Consider the following 21789-nt stretch of genomic DNA (forward strand, 5'->3'; position numbering starts at 1 on the left):
ATCTTCAAGCATTCCTTTTAAAACCAGAAACAAACAGAAAAACCCCTTCACAGCCTCCCCATCACTCCAAGCACTGGAACAGGTTCACAAGAGCAGCCTGGCAGTGCTACCTTTGGAACTGACAGTAAACAAGGGCTTTTGAAATCGATTTCCATCACCAAACACAGTCCCCTCCAAAGCAAATATTTACCCAGGCCATCAACACACCACGGAGCAGATTCAGAGAGATCCCAGATCCCCCTGCAGGCAGCATTTCCACCCTCCCAAAGGCACGATTCGCTCCCACCTCCAACAGCAGCTCCCCAAAAATAAGGATGAACATTCTGGGATGTGTTTGCCTGTACTTACAGCCATGGTAGGATGCTGGGGATCCTCCAGACTTGCCATACTCCTGCTCTGAGTAGCTGGTGGACAGGTTGGGCTGGCTGGAGCCTCTCCCAAAGGTGATCTGGTTGCTGCCCACCCCAGTGGCCACCTGAGCCATGCGTTCTTTGGTCTTCAGGGCTTGGGCCCTCTCTGTCTTGAGGCGCTCATCGTCCTTCAGAAGGGACACCAGCTGCTTGGATTTCTCCCTCACGTTGATGCCCTGGTCTTTCCCATCTCGATCGATGTACTGAAAATCTTTCAACGTCTGGATAGCAAAAATATTTTCTTTACACTGCTGGGCCACCCTCTCAGACCCAGTTTTAATCAGGTAATCTAAGAGGGTGAGGGCCTTGTAGACGTGTCGCCAGTTCTTGCCATGGTCGTTCAGTCGTTTCCAGATCATGCTCATAATTTCAGAGAAGGCCACAACATTGTAGGTCAGATCTGCTATTTCAGTCATCAACGAACTGGAAGGACCCCAGGGGTCATTTGAGGTTGCTTCCCGAACTTTTATTTCGGCCTCTGAATAATTGTTCACGATGTTCTTCATCTGCCGTCTGATAGACGAAGTCGTCATTTTTATTTCCCCTTTTTGTCCCCAAGGCAGATCCCAGAACACAACAGTGAAGGGCTAAATTTGCTCTCCCAGGAACGTTTCTGAACTGCGAAGGCTCCGTAGCAGTGGCGTGTTTGTGACACGTCCCACTACAATCATTTCCTCTCCTCAAGAGGATGACAGGAGAAAATAAAAATCATGACCTGAGTGAGGAAAGACAACAAAGCAGGTTAGTTGGGTCTGATTGTTCTGCACAGACAGCAAGACATACACACACACTTGGGAGAAATTTCCCTAAATTTTTATCTCCTTGAATTTCTTCTGATTCTGAAAACAACTTGTTCTCCTCACGAGTCGCATTAAACATTTAAGATTAAAAACCTGAAGTGCTGAGCAAAACAAAAGCAAGAGGAAAATCAAGCTGATACAAAGGCAAAATTTTAAAAGCAAACCAGAAACAAAGCCCAACCTGGAGACTTAGTTTCTGAAGCAAAACCTACCTAGAACTTTAAATTACAGAGCTCAGATGAAACCACAGAAGAAATTCCATGTTCAGCAGCCCACTAACAATAGGAATCTGCATCCAGAGAGAGCAAGCAAACTTCCTAAACATCAACCAAGCCATTTCTGAAACCCTGGGTAAGTTTAAAGCCCTCTCAGTCTCAGGGCAGAGATCCTGCGGCCCAACACACTCCAACTCAAGGCGACCTTTCATGATAAGCAGATTAGAAGGAATTTTTTTGCCCCTCCAAATGCATTTACTTTGTTCATTTGACAACACTCAGCAGATCCATGCTTCCTGCTCTGTGTGTCTCTCACACAGCACAGAAGAATTTTTAATTCTATGAGAATGGAATTGTAAAGCCAAAATGATTGGCAAGAAAAGGCAAGGACAAGCTGTGGAGCTGGAAAGCTGGTGTCAGTCCTTTAGTTAAGGTCACTGTTTCAAGTAAACAGAGGGCTATTAAGCTTTGGAATAAATTACTTGGGCAAACTGGCAGATTGGCCATTCCATTAACACAGAGCAGCCCTGAGAGCCACCAGGGGCACAAACACTGAGTAGGGACTCTGAAACTGGGTCTGGCCACGTTCACAGAGATGCCCATGCCAGATGTCCCTTAATAATGTTCCTCAAGCACTCCCAAGAACCAACCCCATCCCCTACAGAGACACTGGGGACAAGAAAAGCAGAGATTTCAAGCCCGACATTGTTACCATTCTTCAAATTAGAACAGTGCCATTTGGAATGGAAGCAGAATTCAGCGTCAGCACAGGTCTGTAATGGCTTTTTTTTTTAGCATAAAGACAAATTCCCTTCCTTGGAAACCTTTCTGGGCAGGTTTAACTACCATAGAACACATCTAATGAGTTATTTTATTGGATCTTCTTCCACTAAAGTTGATTTTTGGCAGAATAAAAACCTCTTATGACACGATGCAAGATTAACTTTGAATGAAACCAACACTAAACTTCAGGTAAACTGCATCCCCCTGGTGCTGCCCCCAATATCTAGAATCCCAATATTTAGAATATTGAGAATATTTAGGAGAGGAGATAACCAACAGCAGCAGGAATAAAAGGGGGCATCTCCTGGGACATTTTAAGTTCTGCATGGATAAAACCAGAATCTGAAAATGCTGATCCTACACACACATTCCATGACTGCTCCTTCCCTCTGGAATTTTACACTGCCCAGATCTGTTGGCTCACCTGCCCCTGTGATCCCCCTCTAATCCCTCTCTAATGACTTGTAAAAGGTGAAGAAACAATACAAAATTAAACAGAAAAAGCACAAGGTACATCTTATTTAGCCCAAACCATTTCTTTTTGCCAAGAATAGGTTAAGGCAAGTTCCCAGCCAAGCTGAAACCAGTCATCCAGAGGATGTGGAAGGTCACACTGAACTGGGAGCAGGCTGCAGGCAGGAGCTCCTGGAGGCAGCACAGGATCCAAGGGCTAGGGGAATCATGGACACAATCCTGATGATCCCAGAGCAGAAGGATCCAACTCCCCTATAAAAACTGAGCTTTTTCAACCAGAAAAGCAGTGAGTAATATGAAAAATCAAACCCAGGAGGACTACAAAACCTTCTAAACCAATTGGATAAAAAGTCCACCAAGCCTGACATCCTCAGGCACAAATCCTTGTGGCAAAAAGCGTAAGAAAGGAATATTTATATTTCTTTGTATTATCAGCAACTGGGACACCCTGGATGCCAGCATGGGCACATTGGGCCTCTCCCAACCCCCCTGGAAGCCACCTGAGCTCCCTGTGTGACCTTCAGAAGGTACAACCAGTGGCCACACTCAACTAACAGCTCATTAAGGTTTCTAAGAAAGAAAATATCACCTTGGGCTTCTTTCTGTCCCTTATGGTTTTATAGGAATTGGCCAACTCCTTCTGAAATTCAGGCTACTGAGAAGCTTCTCCTTATCTCCATCATCTCTGTGGTCTTTCCATGCAGATTAAACTCCCATTTCTTGGGATACATACAGTCCCCAGCACTCTGCATTTCAGATTTGGCAGCAACAGAAGTTTGTATCACAACAGAGTCATTTACTGCTTAGCACTCCCCATATATCAAATATCAAAAATCCCCCATATATCAAACTTCCTAGAATTCCATGTGCCTCTTGGGAGTTGTGCTTCTACTGCTCATTTCTTTTCCCTGTGCATTTCACTTGTCACTTTATCCCTCAGCAGGTCTCAATCTTTCATCATTCCTTTCAATTCAAAATTCATTTCAAATTTGCTTTGATTTGGCCACCTTATTTTTTGGGGGCCAATCTGCAAAAGGAGTATTTGCAAGAGCACTGATCTCTGGCAGGACACTTGGCTGGGAAGAGCCCTTCCCTGTGAGAACCAACATTTACTCCTAATCCCATTTCCTGGCTTTTAACCCACTGCAAATCTATGAAAAACATTCTTGCCCTTAGGAAAGTTTTATTTCTTTTGAGGTCAGGGATGAGAGGTCTTCCCAAAATCTTTTTACAAGTACAGTACAGGAGCAAGTGCCTCACCTGTGTGTATCTCCCCAGTCAAAGACAAGTTTTATTACTTACCAACTTCACAAGCTTTTGGAAAAATCATTAGGGTAAAAATCCCTGAAGAATTAATCACCCTTACAAGACAAGACTGCTTCCCTTTTCTCTCTCTTGCACCAAGTCATTTTTGCACAACAGCACAGGAAAAATATTCAGAGTCTCCTAAGCTTTGCTGCATGGCAGATTGCAAGGCGAGTAAGAATAACCCAACTCTGGCTCACTTTTGGAGCTGATTAAATGCAACACAAAGCTGTCAAGGGCTAAAAAAATAGAGCAAACAGCCTTCATTCCCTCCCAATTACACCCCACTAGGAAAGCAGGCACTTGGTTTTGGAGAAGAAACCAAAGGAAGAACTCCAAACTGGAAGCTTTTCTAAGTCTGGAAGAGTGCTTTGGAAAAACAATGCCAGAGCAAACACAGGAGAGAACACACTGGATTAAGGGAAACCAGCAATTTACACACTTCCAGGAAATTAAATATTTCACTTGTTCTGTAATAGACTCAAAACCCATCAATCCATCAATGCTGAGCAATTCTTCACTTTCATATCTTCGAGTCCTGAAAACCAAGGCCTTTCATGAGAGAAACAGGAAGGTTTGTTTTTTCCTTTTCTTGATGGACGTTTTCATCTTACTCTACTCATAACCCATAAAAACCAACTTATTCTAAACCTCAAAATAAACACCCAAAGGATGACAAGAAGCTGATGGAGCTGGTGTTCCCCTCACCAATGCAGCTGGACCAATATTCAAGGTCCTGCCTTGGCAGTGGGACTGACTCTCACCCAAGAGGGTTTTGTCCCTGCTTTCCACACTCTGCTCCCTCACCACACAATGAAAGCCTTTTCCGGGATTATTCCAAGTCTTGCAGCACAACAAGAACTTCTTTTATCATTAAACAGATCAAAAAGCCAAACACCCCAACTGCATAAAAGTGAGGAACTGTTTCTAACACGTGATCAAATTCTTATGCAGAAAATTTAGATTTTTTTTTTCCCAGAGATCTCACTGAATTAACTTCTCACAACAAACCACAAGGAAGCACAATGCACTTGCAACTTCAGCAAAAATGTGAGTTTGCATGTTTAACAGCAGAGTTGCAAAGAAAGCAGAAAGTGAGACCAGTTGATTCAAGCTGTTTCTGGTTAGCAGGAAAAAGGCTTGAGCAGATCTCTGTGGAAGTTGAACTGTTTAGTCTTGGGGAGCCTTCCTCATTTTCACTCTTGGCTTAGTCTTCCTCTTTTTCACTCTTGGTCCCTACAAGCATTTTCTCTGATTGTGAAGTATCTTGCCATCTCCAAATGGAAAGGAAACAGATGTGCAGACAAGAAGGTGAAGGCTACCTGTGTTACATGGAGGGAAACACCCTATGCCCTTTTCCCTATTCCAACAGTTTCATTACACAAATAATGAATTCTCCTGGTGCTTTCCTACACACAGTGTGCAGACAGAAAGAATTCTTGCCTGAACTCCTCCTCTCCCTCACAAGAGATTAAGCTCAGTGAATGAAATCTGCAAGAGAAAACATCTTTAACGTGCTGAGACTAACACAGAACCAAGGCCAAGCCACAAAGTCTTTCATAAACTCAGTTCAAAGAAAACAGCCCCACAAATCCACCTATAGCCAGCCAGGCTTTCAGCAAAATCCATTCACACCTCTGGAATGTAAAACTCCAACCAGGATTTGCCTGCACTGATAAAATGCCCTTCATATCAGCCTGGAGGTAAATATCTGCATAGCCCAGCTAAGCATGCACCGGAAATATAGGAAAGGCCTTTAATATCAAATGTGAAAATTAACATTAAACACCAGCAGTTCACCAGACATTTGCATAAAATTTTAATTAGCAGCATTACAGACAACATATATCCTTAGATTAGACAATTATGGTAAGTCACATGCATGGAAAGCAAGGATTGGAAAATAGTTATTAATTCAGTCACTCTGTGATGTGAATCTGCAGACATCAATCTACATAAAAATATCCCTGCCTTGCTGCCTCCCCCCTCTCATGGGGGAATACACACACACCCCCAGAGATCTGCTCTCCTTGCTCTCAGGATGGAATGACAGAGGGAGGTGATGCTCAGGGACCTGTATTCCAGGATCAATCAGGGAATTCCTGCCAATCTGTGAAGGATCAGGCTCAGAGAAGGTGCTGCCAGGTGCTGAGTGAGGAAGAAGCTCCCCCAGACAGACAGACACCAACACCACACCTGCACACACAACCCCAAACCTAACAAGAAGTCAGCTCCTATTTACAGCAAAGAAAAAGGATTCCCATTGCCTGGCACTAAATTCATATCCTGGTTTTCCTGGGATAGCTCATTATGTGTCTAAATCCAAGCCCACTGTGTTTTAGGAAGTCTCATTTTTCCACAAACGGCTCAGAAATCAGAAAAAACCTTGAGCACAAGCCTTTATATAAAGATCAGGAATAAAATGTAGAAAAAAAAGCCATTTTTCTCATACTAAATCCACGCTGCCAGACAGATTTTCAAATCTGACTAATTCTCTGATTTTTTTTTTCCTCTCTTCATAAATTATTCTCAAAGAACAACTGGCTGGCCAGAGGGTCTCATTACCCTGCCTGTGATACAATATTCAACTGCAATCCAAACACTGTTCCCAAGACCAAACAGGAAAAAGGGAATCTGTGCATCGTGGCCACTTGGAGGAGAGGACTGAGAGGAGAGAAGACACTTGGCAACACACAGAAGAGCCAACAAGCAGAACACTTATTAGCTCTCTTTTGCTATTCCACAGCAGAGAAAACAGCAATTCATGGGAATAAACAGCAAAATGAAGAGCCTGAAATTCCCATCAATGCTCTTCCTCAACCTTCAAAATTATTTAGGAAACGAGTTACAAATACAGATTGGCAAAGGGTTTGGAGAACAGGGTTAACTCCAGGGGAAAGGTTTCATTTCCATTTTTCACAGCTTAAATGCTTGTCTTCTTCAGTGTAATTTCTGAGGAGAGGAAATGGTTCAAAATTCAAAGTTTTGGAAGCTTTCCACTCCCTTTTACAAATGAGAGAACAAGGTCAGCTTTCACAGACAGCAGGTGGCCAAATTATTTCTTTATTTAAAGAGTTAATGCTGAAAGATAATTCTCCTTCAAATTTATGCATATTCATGAGTGCCAAGGTTTGATTCTGCGCTGGTTTTACAGTCCTGTCTGAGCCTCACTGAGCGAGAGCAGCTCCAGCTTGAGCAGACTTTCAGCTGTAAAAGAGATTTACGGACACAAATCTGGTTCTGTTTTCTCCATACCACCTTTTCTTAGTCCTTGTCTCCTGAAATTCCCAGGATTTGAGCTCCATGGGGAGCTCACTTCTCAGAGTGTATGAGAAGGGGGGGCTGAGGAACACATGTCTAACCTGCGTCACACAGCAGCACCACCTGGCCACGTCCTTTTGGGACCTGCCAAGACACAGGTGCTGGGGCTTTGTCACCCCCAGTTCCACCAGCCTTTATAGGGTTTTGTCACCCCCAGCTTCATCAGCCTTTGTGGGGCTTTGTCAGTCCCAGCTCCATCAGCCTTTGTGGGGCTTTGTCACCCCCAGCTCCATCAGCCTCTGTGAAGTTTTGTCACCTCCAGCTCCATCAGCCTCTGTGGGGTTTTGTCACCCCCAGCTCCACCAGCCTCTGTGGGGTTTTGTCACCCCCAGCTCCATCAGCCTCTGTGGGGTTTTGTCACCCCCAGCTCTACCAGCCTTTGTGGAGCTTTGTCACCCCCAGCTCCATCAGCCTTTATAGGGTTTTATCACCCCCAGCTCCACTGGCCTTTGCAGCTGGAATTACTGTCAGGGTGGCTGTAAATGTGCTCTGAAGGGCTGGGAGTGGGGAAAGCTCTGCCAGACCTGCAGATCCCCACTCACGACCCAAATCCGACCTGCACTGGGATCTAATTTTAGGATTACGAGCTTTGACAACAGCTCTTTAAAAATAACACATTCCTCCTTCTAGGGCCAGGTCAAGTGTCACCCACAGTGCCACCTGCACCATGGGCACATCTCAGTTTATTCTTCATGCAGCAGGTGTGCAATGAATACCAGAATATTGCAGAATTACAGACCAGTGTGAGGTCAGGTCACTGAACCAGAAATGCCAAATGCAAATTAATCCAACAGGGCAGTGAAAATACCTCCCCGAAGGGATTTGTTCTCTGGGGATTACCTGTTCCAACAAAAGCATTTTGTCTGTTTTCTCACTAAATGAGTAGAAAAAAAGATCACCCAATGTGTGCCGTGGCTGAAAGGTAACAATATGAAATAAATTCAGCTTACCAAGTATACTTGAATTGTATTTTCAACTGAATTAAGGGCAGTAGGAGACACTTCTTTCCCTTTTGGAAGGGATGTGGATATCCAATATTCTTGCCAGAAGGAATGCTTTAGAATCTATTACTAATTAGAAAAGTCCAGCCTTGTCACTTAGGCTGTTGTGGGGTAACAGGCACCTGCTCAGGCCCTCACAGATCAGTCTGAACACAGGAAGAACTGCAAAAAATACAAGACCACAAAATGTCAGCTCCCTTCATTAAGCCCCAGTGTTTTCCTATAGAATTGCAATTTTTCAAATTCATATTCATCTAAAAGTGTCCTCATGTATCAGACTCCACATTTTGGGACTGGGTTTTGGGAAGATACCTGCTACTTAAAATGACCTGATTATTTCATTAACCTAATTGATTTTGCACTTTTATTAATATGAAGCAGACATCACCAAGTGCAGTTTCTCCCATCCTCCTACACACACCAGACATGAAACCACATTAATACACTCAGTAGGCCAGAGGCAAATACTCACCATGACAAAGACTAGGGGGGAAAAACAGTGTAACTCTCCATGTTACTACTGGTAGAAGCTGAAGGATTAATACTTTTATTTTATGACATTATGGTTTCTAAGAAAAAGGATTGTTCAAGAAGCACAAGATGCCAAGAAATACCTGTCCATACATCCAAACACTATTTTCTCCATTTTAGTTAAGTGTGCTGCCTGCCAGCACAAACTACAAGCCTGCAAAGAAAACAGAGATTGATTTAATAGCCTACTTACATTCATCAATGTCCATTCATGGCATAAAATTTCAAGTGCCTTCCCACAAAGCCACCAGATTTTGCACAATCATCTTGAAAAGTCAACACAATGTCCTAATTCAACTATCAGACATCAGATCGCTTTAAACCTCAGAAATTCAGGTACATGAGCTGGCTGCTCATGAGATTGGACCTGAGGAGAAAATCCTTCCCTGTGAGGGTGGGGAGGCACAGGTTCCCAGAGAAGCTGTGGCTGCTCTTGGATGCTTGGAAGTGTTCCAGGCCAGGTTGGATGGAGTTTGGAGCCTGGACACCGGAAGGCGTCCCTGTCATGGCAAAGGGTCAAACTGGATGAGCTTTAAGGTCCCTTCCAACCCAACCAACCCACTGTGGGATTCTGTGAATAAATTGCTGTAAGATTGCAAAGCAGGAAACAAAATCCTCCCTGCCCGTCACTGGAGGAACATTCTGGCCAAAGCCCAGAGTTCAGGAGCAGGATTTGCTGCCAGCAATGAGGCTCAGAGGAGAACTGAGGATGGGATTGTCCCAGCTCCTGCCTGCTCCACTCTGCCTCACACCGGATCCGCAGGTGGAACGTTCTGGTGACCTGATCCCACACCCCGGGGCTGAGGCTGCTCACAGATCACATCACCCAACCAATTCATGCCAAGGTCACTCGAATTACCTGGAAGAACACCCCAAACAAGGGGAGCACCAGTCGTTTCAACAGCAGGCTCCAGTTACAGCTCACCGGGCCAAGCTGCACCTGGGGAGCTCAAACTGGAGGTGAAGTTGATGGTTTAGATTTGGGACTTGGTTCAGCAGGTGACTGGTGATCTGGGAAATCTCCTTTTCCTGCCTAGTGACACAGCAATTCTATCTTGAAGGCAGCCACAAAGAAGGAGGAAATCTGGTCCTTCACTCTCCAAATTACCAAATTTCATAAAATCTTAGTCCTGCCCTTTTCCTACCCCGATTTTACCTCTGCCCTGCAACACCAAATCATTCACCTTTCCCTCTGACTCCTCCATCCCTCTTACATTTTCATACTGTACACACCAGAGTTTCCAAAATCCTTCCCAAACCAACCCACCTCTTTCTCCCTCTTCCTATCAGACCTGTCCAATGTGTCCAGCACCACCACCTGGGCAGAAGCAATTCCAGAGGAGAGGTCCCAGCTGTGCCACCAGCAACCTGGATCTACCCCGGATTCTGGTTCCCAGGAAACAGAACTCAAGAATATTGAACAATATAAAAATAATTCTCTTTGGTCAGCTTCTCTGATGCCCCAGTTCCTGATTCTGAGCTGTATTTTTAAGTTTAGCTTTGATGGAAGTGAATCACTCTAAGATTTTTTTTTAAATATCAGGACATTTGATAAAAGGATTTAGCATCATTTTGCTGCTTTAAACTTTCCAATTCCTTCTTTCATGCACCAAAAAATACATCCTTGTTTAATAATTAAAAATATTTATTATTTTATTATTACCTTGTTGATTTTTGTGGAATTAGGAAAAAAAAAATCTGGTTTGAAAACAGCGGTAAATCCCACATTCTCCTATGCAGATATTCAGAAATTTTCAGCTGTCAGCATAACAATTCCTCAAGTTTTCTGAATCCACCCTCCAGCAGTAAAATTCTACCTACTCTTTTATCTATTCTGGATATTTAGACGGAAAATTATTTGAGTGGGAGGCAGCTTGTTCGTTTTCAAAGAGGATGACAAAGACTTGTTACTCAAAAGCATCTGTGCCTGTTCCTTCATTAAAGGTCATTTTCTTCCAGTCAGTTCTTGCAGGGAACATCTTCTACCCCCTAAGCTTTGATACCAAGGATTGTGTCCTTGGGACTCCAGGTATCTCCTAGGGAAGGTAATACCTCAGTTTCCAAAGCAGCTGATTGTGGCTTGGGATATATTAAATAAAATGCAATAAATCCCTTGTGTAGCACTGCTCCTCCCTGTCCCTCCCAGAGCTGCCTGGTGATTATTGTTTTGACCATTGTTTTCATGCAAGTCATTAAAAACATTCTCTGGTTAGATTTAGAAGCAGAACACAAAAGTGGCTTTAAAACTCACCCAACACCATTTTCTCTCTCTCTTTTCTTTTTTTTTTTTTTTTTTTTTTTTTTTTTTTTTTTTTTTTAAAGAGCTTTCCACCTAGTCCAAATGCACAGGAGAAATTCTAGCCCATTAACATCCATCAGAGAGCAGTAATAAATTCATCAATATTGCTCCAATCCGTGGGCACGGCTCTGTGCTGAATCATTTGGTAACTACATCTGCAGGAAGGGCTCACACAACCCTCCCTCCCCACACTGCCAGCAGCCACCTCCCTGAAGAAGGAAAAATCAATGTATTGAGATCTCCCTCAAGCTCTGTTATCACTCTGGATGGGGTTGGTGGTGTCTCTCCACACCAGGATTCCCACAGCCATCAAATCCTGCCTGGAGCTGCTCCCCCTGGATATGACCCTCCTTTGCCAAGCCACCTTTAGGCTTGCAAGGAGCTTTCTCTTTCCTTCTATAAATTACACAAGGATTGGGTTTTTCCCCTGCTTTTTAATGTACAATGCAAATATGTTACGGCTTAAATTGAGTATTTCATTTGCAAAGAAAAAAAAAAAAAACAAAACAACAAAACCCCCTCCACACCAGGTTACTGCAATGATGCTGAACTGTGATTTTATTTCTGTGTCTATTTACAGAGCTCTGGAGGGACAAATTTCTTCCTCCAGCAAGAAGTTTTCCTACCAGTGAAAGTTCTATGCATAAGAAAAGCTAAAAGCTACCAAAATCAGCCAGTCTTAAAAGAAAATAATTATCAAGTAACATGGAAGTTTAGCTGCCAAAAAAAGCCCGTACCTGTGGCTGGAGTACAACAGTATTAAGTTACTGTTCTCAAAACAAAGGAAACGGAATCTATTATTGAAAAAAAAATACATCAGTCTTAATGATATAAACAAAATTATCCTTAAATGTAGATTGGAAACTACTCTGCCTGCTTTGCCTTGCCCAGGGATGCCAAGGCTGGTGGGCTCTGCAGTTTTCCATCTCTTTAAGTCCCTTCCTTGTGTTTACACTCTCAGTTCTAACGGCATCTCTAATTAACCCCAGGAATAAACGGGGTTTTGTTAAGGCAGCCCTTACAAAGCAAGTACAGCTAATCTAGGTCTCAGCACCTCTGCTGCCTTAACACAGATGATGTCTCAGAACACAGACTCACACATGTGTCTACACAGCCTCAACTCCCACGGCTTAATTCAATTAATACTATTAAATCTTTAATGCTTGCCTTCAAAGGCTTTTTTAATTTTTTAATAGCTCTCATAGGTGAGCACGAATGTTTTAAGTCTTCCTGCTATATTTTAAATAAACTCCTCTTTTCTTGCCACTTTGATGTTTGCCTTTCTGACAAACCTCTGCTCTGTGAAGCTGCTGCGACTTTTGTTTTGTGTGCAAGGATGACATTACAAGCTCCAAAAGATATGTTAATCACCGAGCTGGAATCTGGGATTTTTTTTTTAATTCCTCTCACCTGCCCTCTGGGCTGGGAGTTGGCATTAGAACAGCTTTCATCAAAACAATGAACCGCAGAAGGAGAGAAGAGGCAACTGGAGGGAGGGGGCTCTGATTTGCATCTGTTTAGCATGGAAGCGGCAGGCGGGGTTTAATTCTTTTTTACTTCTCTGCTTTCCCATGAAAGGAGAGAATGCCAAAGTCACCGTATTTTATTGAAACAGTTAAAATAGCAGTTTTGACAAAAGACTGGTCAAGCTGGATGGAAGAATAAGCCTTGTGGCATCTTCAGGCACATCTGTTTTGCACGTTTAATGGCTTTAACTCTCTGAACATGTTTTTAACTCCCCTTCTCTCACTCCAACTTCCCTGAGACTCCTCCCCACCCTGCCCTGCCCCGTTTCTAAATTTCGAATTTGTGAGACAGGAGAGGAAGCTCTGACAGCACAATTCAGGCCTTTCTATAAAGCATAAACTACAAGAAGAAACAAAACAAAACAAAACAAACAACAACAAAAAAAACAGAACAGACTTTTCTCCTCTTTTAAAGTTTATTTTTCTTCTGAGAACGAAAAAGAAAACCCTTCTTAAAATAAAACTAAAAATCAGCATTTCCAGGGGCAGGAAAAGGCACTATAGTATTATATACACTATCCAAGCTGACACAAAAAAGAAGAGATTAAAAGCCTGGCTGGAAGCCAAGGCATCCAGACACAATTTTGCACAGAGCATAGAGAACAAAAGTGTTCCTGCATTCAGGAGGTTGGAGCATGTTTCCTGCACTCACACCTGAAAGCAAACAGCACCAAAAACCGGGGATCCCAGTCAGCCCCAGACCAACAGGTCCCTCACCCCTCCAGAGTGAAAGATGTGCTCACACTTTGCTTGATCCACATCATCTCCTGCAAAACAGACCCCCCCTCCAGCAAATTAAAAACAGAATAATAAAGACAAGCTACAAAACTCCCCTGCTGTTCTTCGCTCCTCAACATTTCAGCAGAGTTCCCATCACGCAGAGCACTCCCCCAAAATTCCAAATCTCCAGCCACACAACACATCCTGGCTCTTACAGCCAATGTAAATACTCCTGGAGGCATCCTATGGTCGCACTATGATGAAATTAAATATACACAGACACCATTGGCTGGCAGACAGACACCAACACGGCAATTGCAGCCCTCAATGTGTTTAAAGCAGCAGGCCAGGCAAAAGGAGATTATGCACTAGGTAGTCAAACGTAAAAAAAAGCCAGACATTTCAGTCTGTCTCACAAAGGGGTCAGCGATTTGTAAATTTTAAACACAACACTTAAGCAGTTTTGCAGATTAAAAATCCTTTGATGATTTACCTCGGTGCTTCTCTGCAATAGACCAGTTTGAAAGTGATGTTGCTGTACTCAAGCTTTTATACTTCAGCTTCTCTACAAGAATTCTGAAAGCCGAGTCAAAGCAATTATAAACATTCCTGTATTTTACTTCCTTATTAAAGCTTCCCAAGAGAACCAGTAAACATATAAATATCTTTCAGAGGAGTCACCCAGGTACCAATAAAATCTTCAGAAAGCAGCTGCTTTGCTGAAAAAGTATGAAAAACCATGGGCTGCGTAATCATAGCCTGGTGTGAGGATAGTCATGCTGTTCCTCTGAGCAGCAGATAGAAATTTCTGCCTTAAAAATCCACATAAATTAAAAAGATTCTCAAAAATTACAATATTAAATACTGACTTCTGATCTGCATTTGCATACTCCTAAGAAAAGTAGTCACTATCACTTATGCTGTTTATCTAAAAACATTCCAACAGAGGCATTATCTCGACTTTCTGAGAAACTCTTCTAAATTGGTAGACGAAGTTTAACTTTGTGAACTCTGCCTAACAACAGCAGCAAAATTTACTAATGCTTCTCATAGGTAATAAGCATTCCATCCTTAAAATAAAAAAAATCACTGCAAGCAGCAGAACACTGCAAGAAGCAATCAAACCCCTGCAATAAGGCAAGATGGGCTCAGAAGGCAAATATTTCATTAGATAACACAACAGAGGGGAGTTTATCCTTTCCAGTGGTCATTAGAGAAAGAGGTTTTCATCAAACAATTAAATACCTGGGCAGGGGCATTTTAAAGATGCACCAGATCTTCCTTAGACCTGAATATTGAGGGTTAATGCCCGATCAGGAACCTCTAAGCAGACATTACCAGTCACAAACCAGCAATGGCACAAAATGGGAGGGTGTTTCCCTGATCAATAAAGGGAATAATTAAAAATATTAAAGTTCTGTTTTTCAAGTAACAGTTGCAGTGTTTTCCTTTACGTGCACCATGTGGCAGAGCACACTGTGCCTGACCATCCACCACAGAACAGGCATGTTAAAACAGCTCTGCAGATAAGGATTAATTAATGATCTTCAATTCTGGCTGATTTCATAGGTTAGAGCAAATATCTCTGCCTTACTGCTGTTGTCACAAGCCTCATCCCTGTCCAAACAGAGCTGAAAGTCAGTAGAAAAGCAGCTTCAGCAGCAATTGGGTCAACAGATTTGGCTGAAGAAATCCTCATCACTAAAAGGAAATAAATAAATAAAAATCAGAACGACAAAACGGAGGTGGATGCTTGGGGTCTGCTCACCCTGACAGCAGCACACACGAGGAACCTCCTGGGAACAGAATTCCTACCTAGAGGGAAACGTGTTTGAAGGCTTCTTTTGTGCTGCCATCTCAGGGGAGGAAGTTACCTTTAGAAATACTTTGTTTGGTCTCTCCCTGAGGAATATCAGAACTCTCTGTATCAGTTGTTTCAGTGGGGTTTGTCCCACAAAGGTTTTACTCGTGAACTGCATGGCTCTTACACCAGTGAGCAATTTACTCATGCGATTACTCACCGTGGACTCAGAAGAACTGTGTGAGAAAGAAGGAGCTTTGCCAACCTAAAGGTTGCACAATCAGGGAGGTTAAAAAACAGAAGTACAACCAAACCAGGGAGGAGGATAAATTACAACTGACAAAAACTACAATCAAGAAATAGCTGGTGACAGATTGTTATTTAAGTACAAGGAAGTGATTTAAACAGGAGCAGTTGTAATAAGATTATACGATTCTCTATTAAGATTCTTAAAATGTCTTTGTTCTAGCAAAGCTCTGAAAAGATCATTGCCCTTGCAAAGGTTCAGAAACTACTAAATTGATGTTAAGTCTAGAAATTAATATGATTTGAGAGAATAAAGATAAAAATGTAAAAGAACATCCCAGACATCATTAGCACTCTGTCACCCGTGCTGGTATTTTTCCCTACAACGTGTGTTGCAGCATTTCTTGGTGGCAAAACTCAAACCCAACAAAGAGAAGTAGGGAGCTTGCTCTGCCTGGGTTTCTTCTTTTAAATAACGAAACTTCCAGGTTGATTTTAGAAGCCATCACATTATGTAAGTGACATCTCCAGAAGGGCAGGGATGTCTCAATGAGTTTATACTGGGGAGAGATTTAATCAGTGTCTGGCTGCTGAATTTTAGCCATCACCCCCAGACTCCACCATGTACTTTAAGTAATCAGTTCTAAAACTACAGCCACCAAAACTGGCCACAACTTCTCCAATACTGAAAAGCAAACAAGGCAGGGAGTCTTCAGATTTCTGCCTGGTAGGGTGAACATAAAACATCTCTAACTAAGGTGTCTGGAATGGTTTGAAACTAATAAGCAGCTTTGAACTTTAAAAAAAAAAAAAAAAACAATTTATTACTTAATTTGTACAAGTTTTGTTCACTGAGTGCTGCATTCTGAGAAACAAAAAAGCCTCAAAGAGCCAGGTCTGTCCCAAGCCTGCAGAAGTAGCACAGAGGCCTTCTCCTGCCTTGGTCACCTTCCAAACTCTCCTGGACCTCATGACCATTTAGGATTTATTATATGGTGACATGAAAGGCTCAGGCACTGCAGACAACATGGCCAAAACAGCTCTGGGAGGAGAGGCAGGAACAGGAACAGGGGGGAAGGAAAGCCAGGAGCAGAGTGGAAGGAAAGGCAGGAACAGGGTGGAAGGAAAGGCAGGAACAGGGTGGAAGGAAAGGCAGGAACAGGGGGGAAGGAAAGGCAGGAGCAGGGGGGAAGGAAAGGCAGGAGCAGGGGGGAAGGAAAGGCAGGAGCAGGGGGGAAGGAAAGGCAGGAGCAGGGGGGAAGGAAAGGCAGGAGCAGGGGGGAAGGAAAGGCAGGAGCAGGGGGGAAGGAAAGGCAGGAGCAGAGTGGAAGGAAAGGCAGGAGCAGAGTGGAAGGAAAGGCAGGAACAGGGTGGAAGGAAAGGCAGGAACAGGGTGGAAGGAAAGGCAGGAACAGGGTGGAAGGAAATTGCAGAGGTCTCATACACAAATTTCAGCTAATTACTTGAGGCAGCTCAGGGAGCTCCACTCCTGATGGTGGAAGGAAAACTACACCTCAAAAACAATTTGTATGGATCAGGACAACAAAACAAGAGCATGGCTGAGACTCCTCCAGACTTCCCCAGCCACCTCCACCATAAAACACAGGCCAGGGGAGCCTCCAAGGCGGAGCTGCATCCAGGCCTGGGCTGGGACTGGTTTCACCCAGTCCCAGAGCAGAGGCAGCTGCACTCCCACTGCCAGTGGGGACCTGTCCAAGCCTGAGCTCCTGCTTCCCCACCTGCACAGAGCTGGATTTTGCAAGCCAAGGCACAGGAGGCGTGAACAGCCTCGGCCTGACCTTGAACACAAGCTCAAGGCACCGGTTAGAGGCATTTATGTTAACAGCCCTGGGTGACAGGAACCAGAGAGACACGCTATTAACAATTAATGCAACACAGGCTATTGGCTCTGAGATCAATTCAAGTTCAATTTTTGTAACAATACCAGAAAAATGAGCTGAAAATTATCTGTACAGAAGAAAAGAATCTTGCTAGCATAATAAGTCAAAGTTATATTTCCATATAAAAAGGCACAATAGTGAATTACAAGCTGAATTCTGCAGACATCTCCAGTGCCAGTGCAACCAACAAAGTACTTCTATACTGATTTTCTAATTAGTATCATCATTCATACAAACTCCACTATTAGATATTTACACAGAACTCAACGTTGGTAACTTAAGTTACGCTCCTTAAACTCTGCCTACAACCATTGGTTACCTAGAGAAAACACAATAGAACCTTCTGACCCAGCCACTTTGCCTTTATCAATGGTCTGGAGCAGCATCATAAAATCAAGCAACCCCCAAATTTGGAAACCATAGCCAAAGCTGTTATTTGTAAAATGATAAATAAAGAATACCAAGTTTTCCTGTAGCTTTCTACCTGCTGCACCACTCGCCGAGAGGCTCAGCCCAACAGGCACCGAGTTGTAGATCCATCTTGAAGCCCAGAGTCTCTGAATTCACTCTCACATTCAACCATTCTGAATTCTTTCTCCATGCAGAACAGGAAAGCAGTCCTGTAACAACCAGCTAAACTGATTAACTCGGACTTTTTAGGGTCTGTTATTCAGCACAACCCAGTCTGTACCAAACCTGGAGCAGACCTACAATCAGCCCCAGCAGGTTTTATTCCAGAGGACAGCAATCCATGTTGTTCTCCTCCATGGAGTCTCCTGCCTTCTTAATGAGCAGCCAGGCTACTGAAACACACAAAAACCTGCTGTTCTTTGAAGCACTTAAGCCAGCAGGATGCTGGTATGTTTTGATATTTTCCCTGCACAGATCAGAGCCAGGCAAAGTGGGAAAAGAACATTACAGGCGTTCCTACAAAGCAGGCACATTTCATTTTCTATTAGCAACATCCCAAGGGACACTTTAGTGCTCTGCAAATATGGCCCTGGAACACTGGGAAGTTGCTTCCTGAGTACCAGTCATTAAAGAAAGATATTAGAGTAACTTATATTCTTCTACACCAAGCAGAAGCCAGAGTCATTTCCCCATCCTACGTACGAAACCTAAGAAAAGCAAGATCAGGAACATCATAACTACTCTTTAATGTATTTCCCCTAAACTGATTATCATTTAATGATTTCTCTCTCTCTCTAAAGGAAAAAGAGAAAAAAAAAAAAAAAAAAAAAAAAAAAAAAAAAAAAAAAAAAAAAAAAACACACACACAGAAACAAACCCCCGATTTCTGTATCAGGAGAGACTATCAGCATTTTTATGAAGTAACAAATTAGGCCTTTGGCATTTCCCAGCAGCGATCCAAGATTTGAGGCTTCTTAAAAGCTCCAAGTTTTAAAGCAATCAAATGGCTGACAGCTGGAACAAAACTAGCATGATTAACCAGTTATGTAAATAATGATGTGGTCAGTGCAAGCTGAATTCATTTCTGCTGCCTGCACTATACTGGACATCAGATGTTTGTGAACTCTTCATTAAAAGTGACTGTCAACTACTTTTTCTCAGGAGACAACCCCACGGAGAGGTGGAGAAAGATGGAGAGAGGCTATTTATTCACAAAGACTTGGAGTGAAAGGTCAAGGGGGGATGGCTTCCCACTGCGAGAGAGCAGCATTGGATGGGATATTGGGAAAGAATTCCTCCCTGTGAGGGTGGGGAGACCCTGGCACAGGTTCCCAGAGAAGCTGTGGCTGCCCCTGGATCCCTGGGAGTGTCCAAGGCCAGGCTGGACAGGGCTTGGAAAAACCCAAGATAGTGGAAGGTGTCCCTGTAGGGGTGGGACTGGATGAGCTCTGAGGTCTCTTCCAACCCATTCCGGGATTCCAAGATCTTGTGAGTTCTACGCTGCATTTCTTAAAGGCTGACAACAATTCTCATTCTTCCTCAGCAGCTGTAAAAGTCAAGCTGCTGTGTCAGAGAACTGCTATGACACAGTTTACTTCACGGAATCAAGGAAGTTACAATCAGCACCCCCAAGTCAAACTTCCTCAAATGGAACCCACAGTCAATTTGGCCTTATCAGAATTCACCTTCAGGAATGCACACTCATGGATCATTTCTGCTTGATAATTTTTGATAACATAGTTAAATATTTAATATGGGTAAGATTATCTCTGAAATTCTGTCCAGCTAGTTTACCATTACTTTAAGCTTGTAAAGGAAAATTTATCAAAAGTTTTGATTCTTCCCAATGAAATTCTATACTTGAGTTTGTTTCAAGAATAACACATGTGAGAATCAGCCAAGACAAACATATTTAGAAGTAACTCCTAAACAGGCTCCATTTTGCTAAAGATGCCATTACAATACATTCTTATTTCTAATTTTAAAAAAATTATTCATCCCACATTTCACACCCCAACAATACCATTTCCTATGACCTTGTGCAGCGACACACCGGAATTATGCAAGAGTTCTGTATTACCATAAAACACATATTTCAGTGGAGAGAATAATAAAACTTAATCCCGTGGCCTGATTTGCATTTTGAACTCCTCAAGTCGGACTCTATAGCCCATAACATCTGCAACAGCTTCACAATCCTAACAAGTCTTTTTGGCCTCCTGTTGAAAATGGATGAGCATGTAGATAATTCAGGTTATTTTCTTAATAGATGAGAACAAGAAATATGTCCAACTGCTGTAAATTTAAAATCTCACTTGGCTTTTCAGATCAGTGTCGATCCCGTACTTGGGAAGGGGGAGGGGGAAGCATCACACACCCATAAAACTGAGACCAAACGCTACCAGTTTTAAAGCCTTAAAGCTTTAAGTCTTTAACATTAATATTTTAACATTTACATTAAAGCCTTACGGCTCTAAAACAGGGGACTTCCATTGTGGGCAGCCTGTGATAATTACTGTTTCAATACGTTTTACAGCAATAATGTAATACAGCTCGCTGACTACCCAACCCTAATCTGTAGCATCACAGGTACTGCAGGTAAAAAAATTTAAATATATATGTATATATATGTATCAGTGTAAATATATAGAAAGAGAAAGAGACTATCACAGAACCACAGAAAATCACAGAATTATTAGGGTTGAAAGAAACCTCTAGAGATCATCTAGCCCAAGCCCCCTATACAAAACACCCTTAAAAATTATTAAAAGCATTAATACACATCACCTAAACAACGATATCACTGAAATACAACAAAATAACCCCCCGCCCCGCCACGATGGAGGCGAACAACGCCAGGGCGGGGGTCGGACGGGGCGGACCGGAGCCCCTCCCGCCTCAGCGCCGCCGCCGGGAACCCCCCGAGCCCGCAGGCCCTGCCATCCCCCGCAGCCCTGGGAGGCCCATCGGGAGCCAGGCCCGAACTTGGGGCCGCGGGGGCCAAACCCATCCACGCCGCCACCCGCCCGGCCACCCACCGGCGACAACAAAAGGCCACCGCGGCCCCGCGCCCTCCCCGCGGGGACCCCCGGGGGGCCCTTCCCGCGCCCACCCCGCGCCCCGCCGAGGGGGAAAGGCGGGGGCTGACGGCTCGTTCTCCCCCCCACCCCCAAACCCCGTCCCGCAGCCCGCGGGAGCCGCGCTGACCTGCGGGCGCGGGGCGGGCGCGGTGTCCCGGTGTCCCGGTGCCCGGCGGCCGCGGGCTGCGCTTGACACCCACACGCACCATCCAACATGGCGGCGGCGGCCGCGGGGAGGCGGCGGAGGAGGCGGAACCGGCGGCCGCGCGCGGCCCCGAGGCGCGGCCGCGTTGAGGGCGGGGGGGACGCGGCGCTGCCCGTCCCCTCCTTCCCTCCTTCTTTTCCCTTCCTCCCCTCCCCTCCCTGGCGCGGCTCCTCGCAGCCGGACCCGGCACCGCTGAGGAGCGAGGCGGGATCGGCCCCCGGGGCAGAGCGCCTGGGGACCCCCCTCAGTGCTCACAGCGCCCAGGGGGTTCCCTCCCCAAAAAACTGAGTGAAATAATACAAAAAAAAAAAAAGAATCTGTCGTTACGAAATAACCATATTTATGGGTCAGGGAATGCTTTAAGAGAGGGTCCGGGGCTGGTTCTGATGAAAGGAGAACGCTCCAGGATCTCACTCAGTGCTCCCAGAGCCCAGGAGAAACTGGTTTCAGGGGTACAGATGCCCCAAAATCCAGGGACAAAAAATATGAAATAATGACTATCAGTACTAAATAACTACATTTCTGGGTCAGGGTATGCTTTAACATAGGTCTAGGTATGCCTGTGTTGAAAGGAGGAGGCTTGGGGAACGCACTCCCCCCTCCACACTCACACCCAGGAGAAAACTGATTTCAGGGCAGAACAGCCCCTGCAAAAATCGAGGTCCAGTAGGGCCTGGCAGCCCCCCCAAAGCAGAATCATAGAATGAATTAGTTTGAAAAAGACCCAAGATCATGAAGTCCAACTTGTGGCTAAACACCT

At 44.1% G+C, this 21789-nt stretch overlaps 1 protein-coding gene across 4 annotated transcripts in view; it reads right to left on the minus strand.

The window, feature by feature from the left end:
* Window positions 1-21340, minus strand: part of EPN2 (epsin 2) — a 39175-nt gene extending 17835 nt beyond the window's left edge. For 2 of the 4 annotated variants that reach the window (XM_083872813.1, XM_083872811.1), the window contains exons 1-2: window positions 20952-21340; window positions 349-1125 (exon numbers count right to left, since the gene is read on the minus strand). In XM_083872813.1, coding sequence (XP_083728939.1) covers window positions 349-943 — 595 coding nt within the window. In that variant the 5' untranslated portion in view covers window positions 944-1125; window positions 20952-21340. The remainder of the gene's footprint in view (window positions 1-348; window positions 1126-20951) is intronic. The other 2 variants (XM_083872814.1, XM_083872812.1) reach the window with 2 other exon arrangements.
* Window positions 21341-21789: the final 449 nt, after the last annotated feature.

This window comes from Zosterops lateralis, assembly GCF_965231275.1.
Source record: "Zosterops lateralis genome assembly, chromosome: 15".
Classification (NCBI taxonomy): Eukaryota; Metazoa; Chordata; class Aves; order Passeriformes; family Zosteropidae; genus Zosterops; species Zosterops lateralis.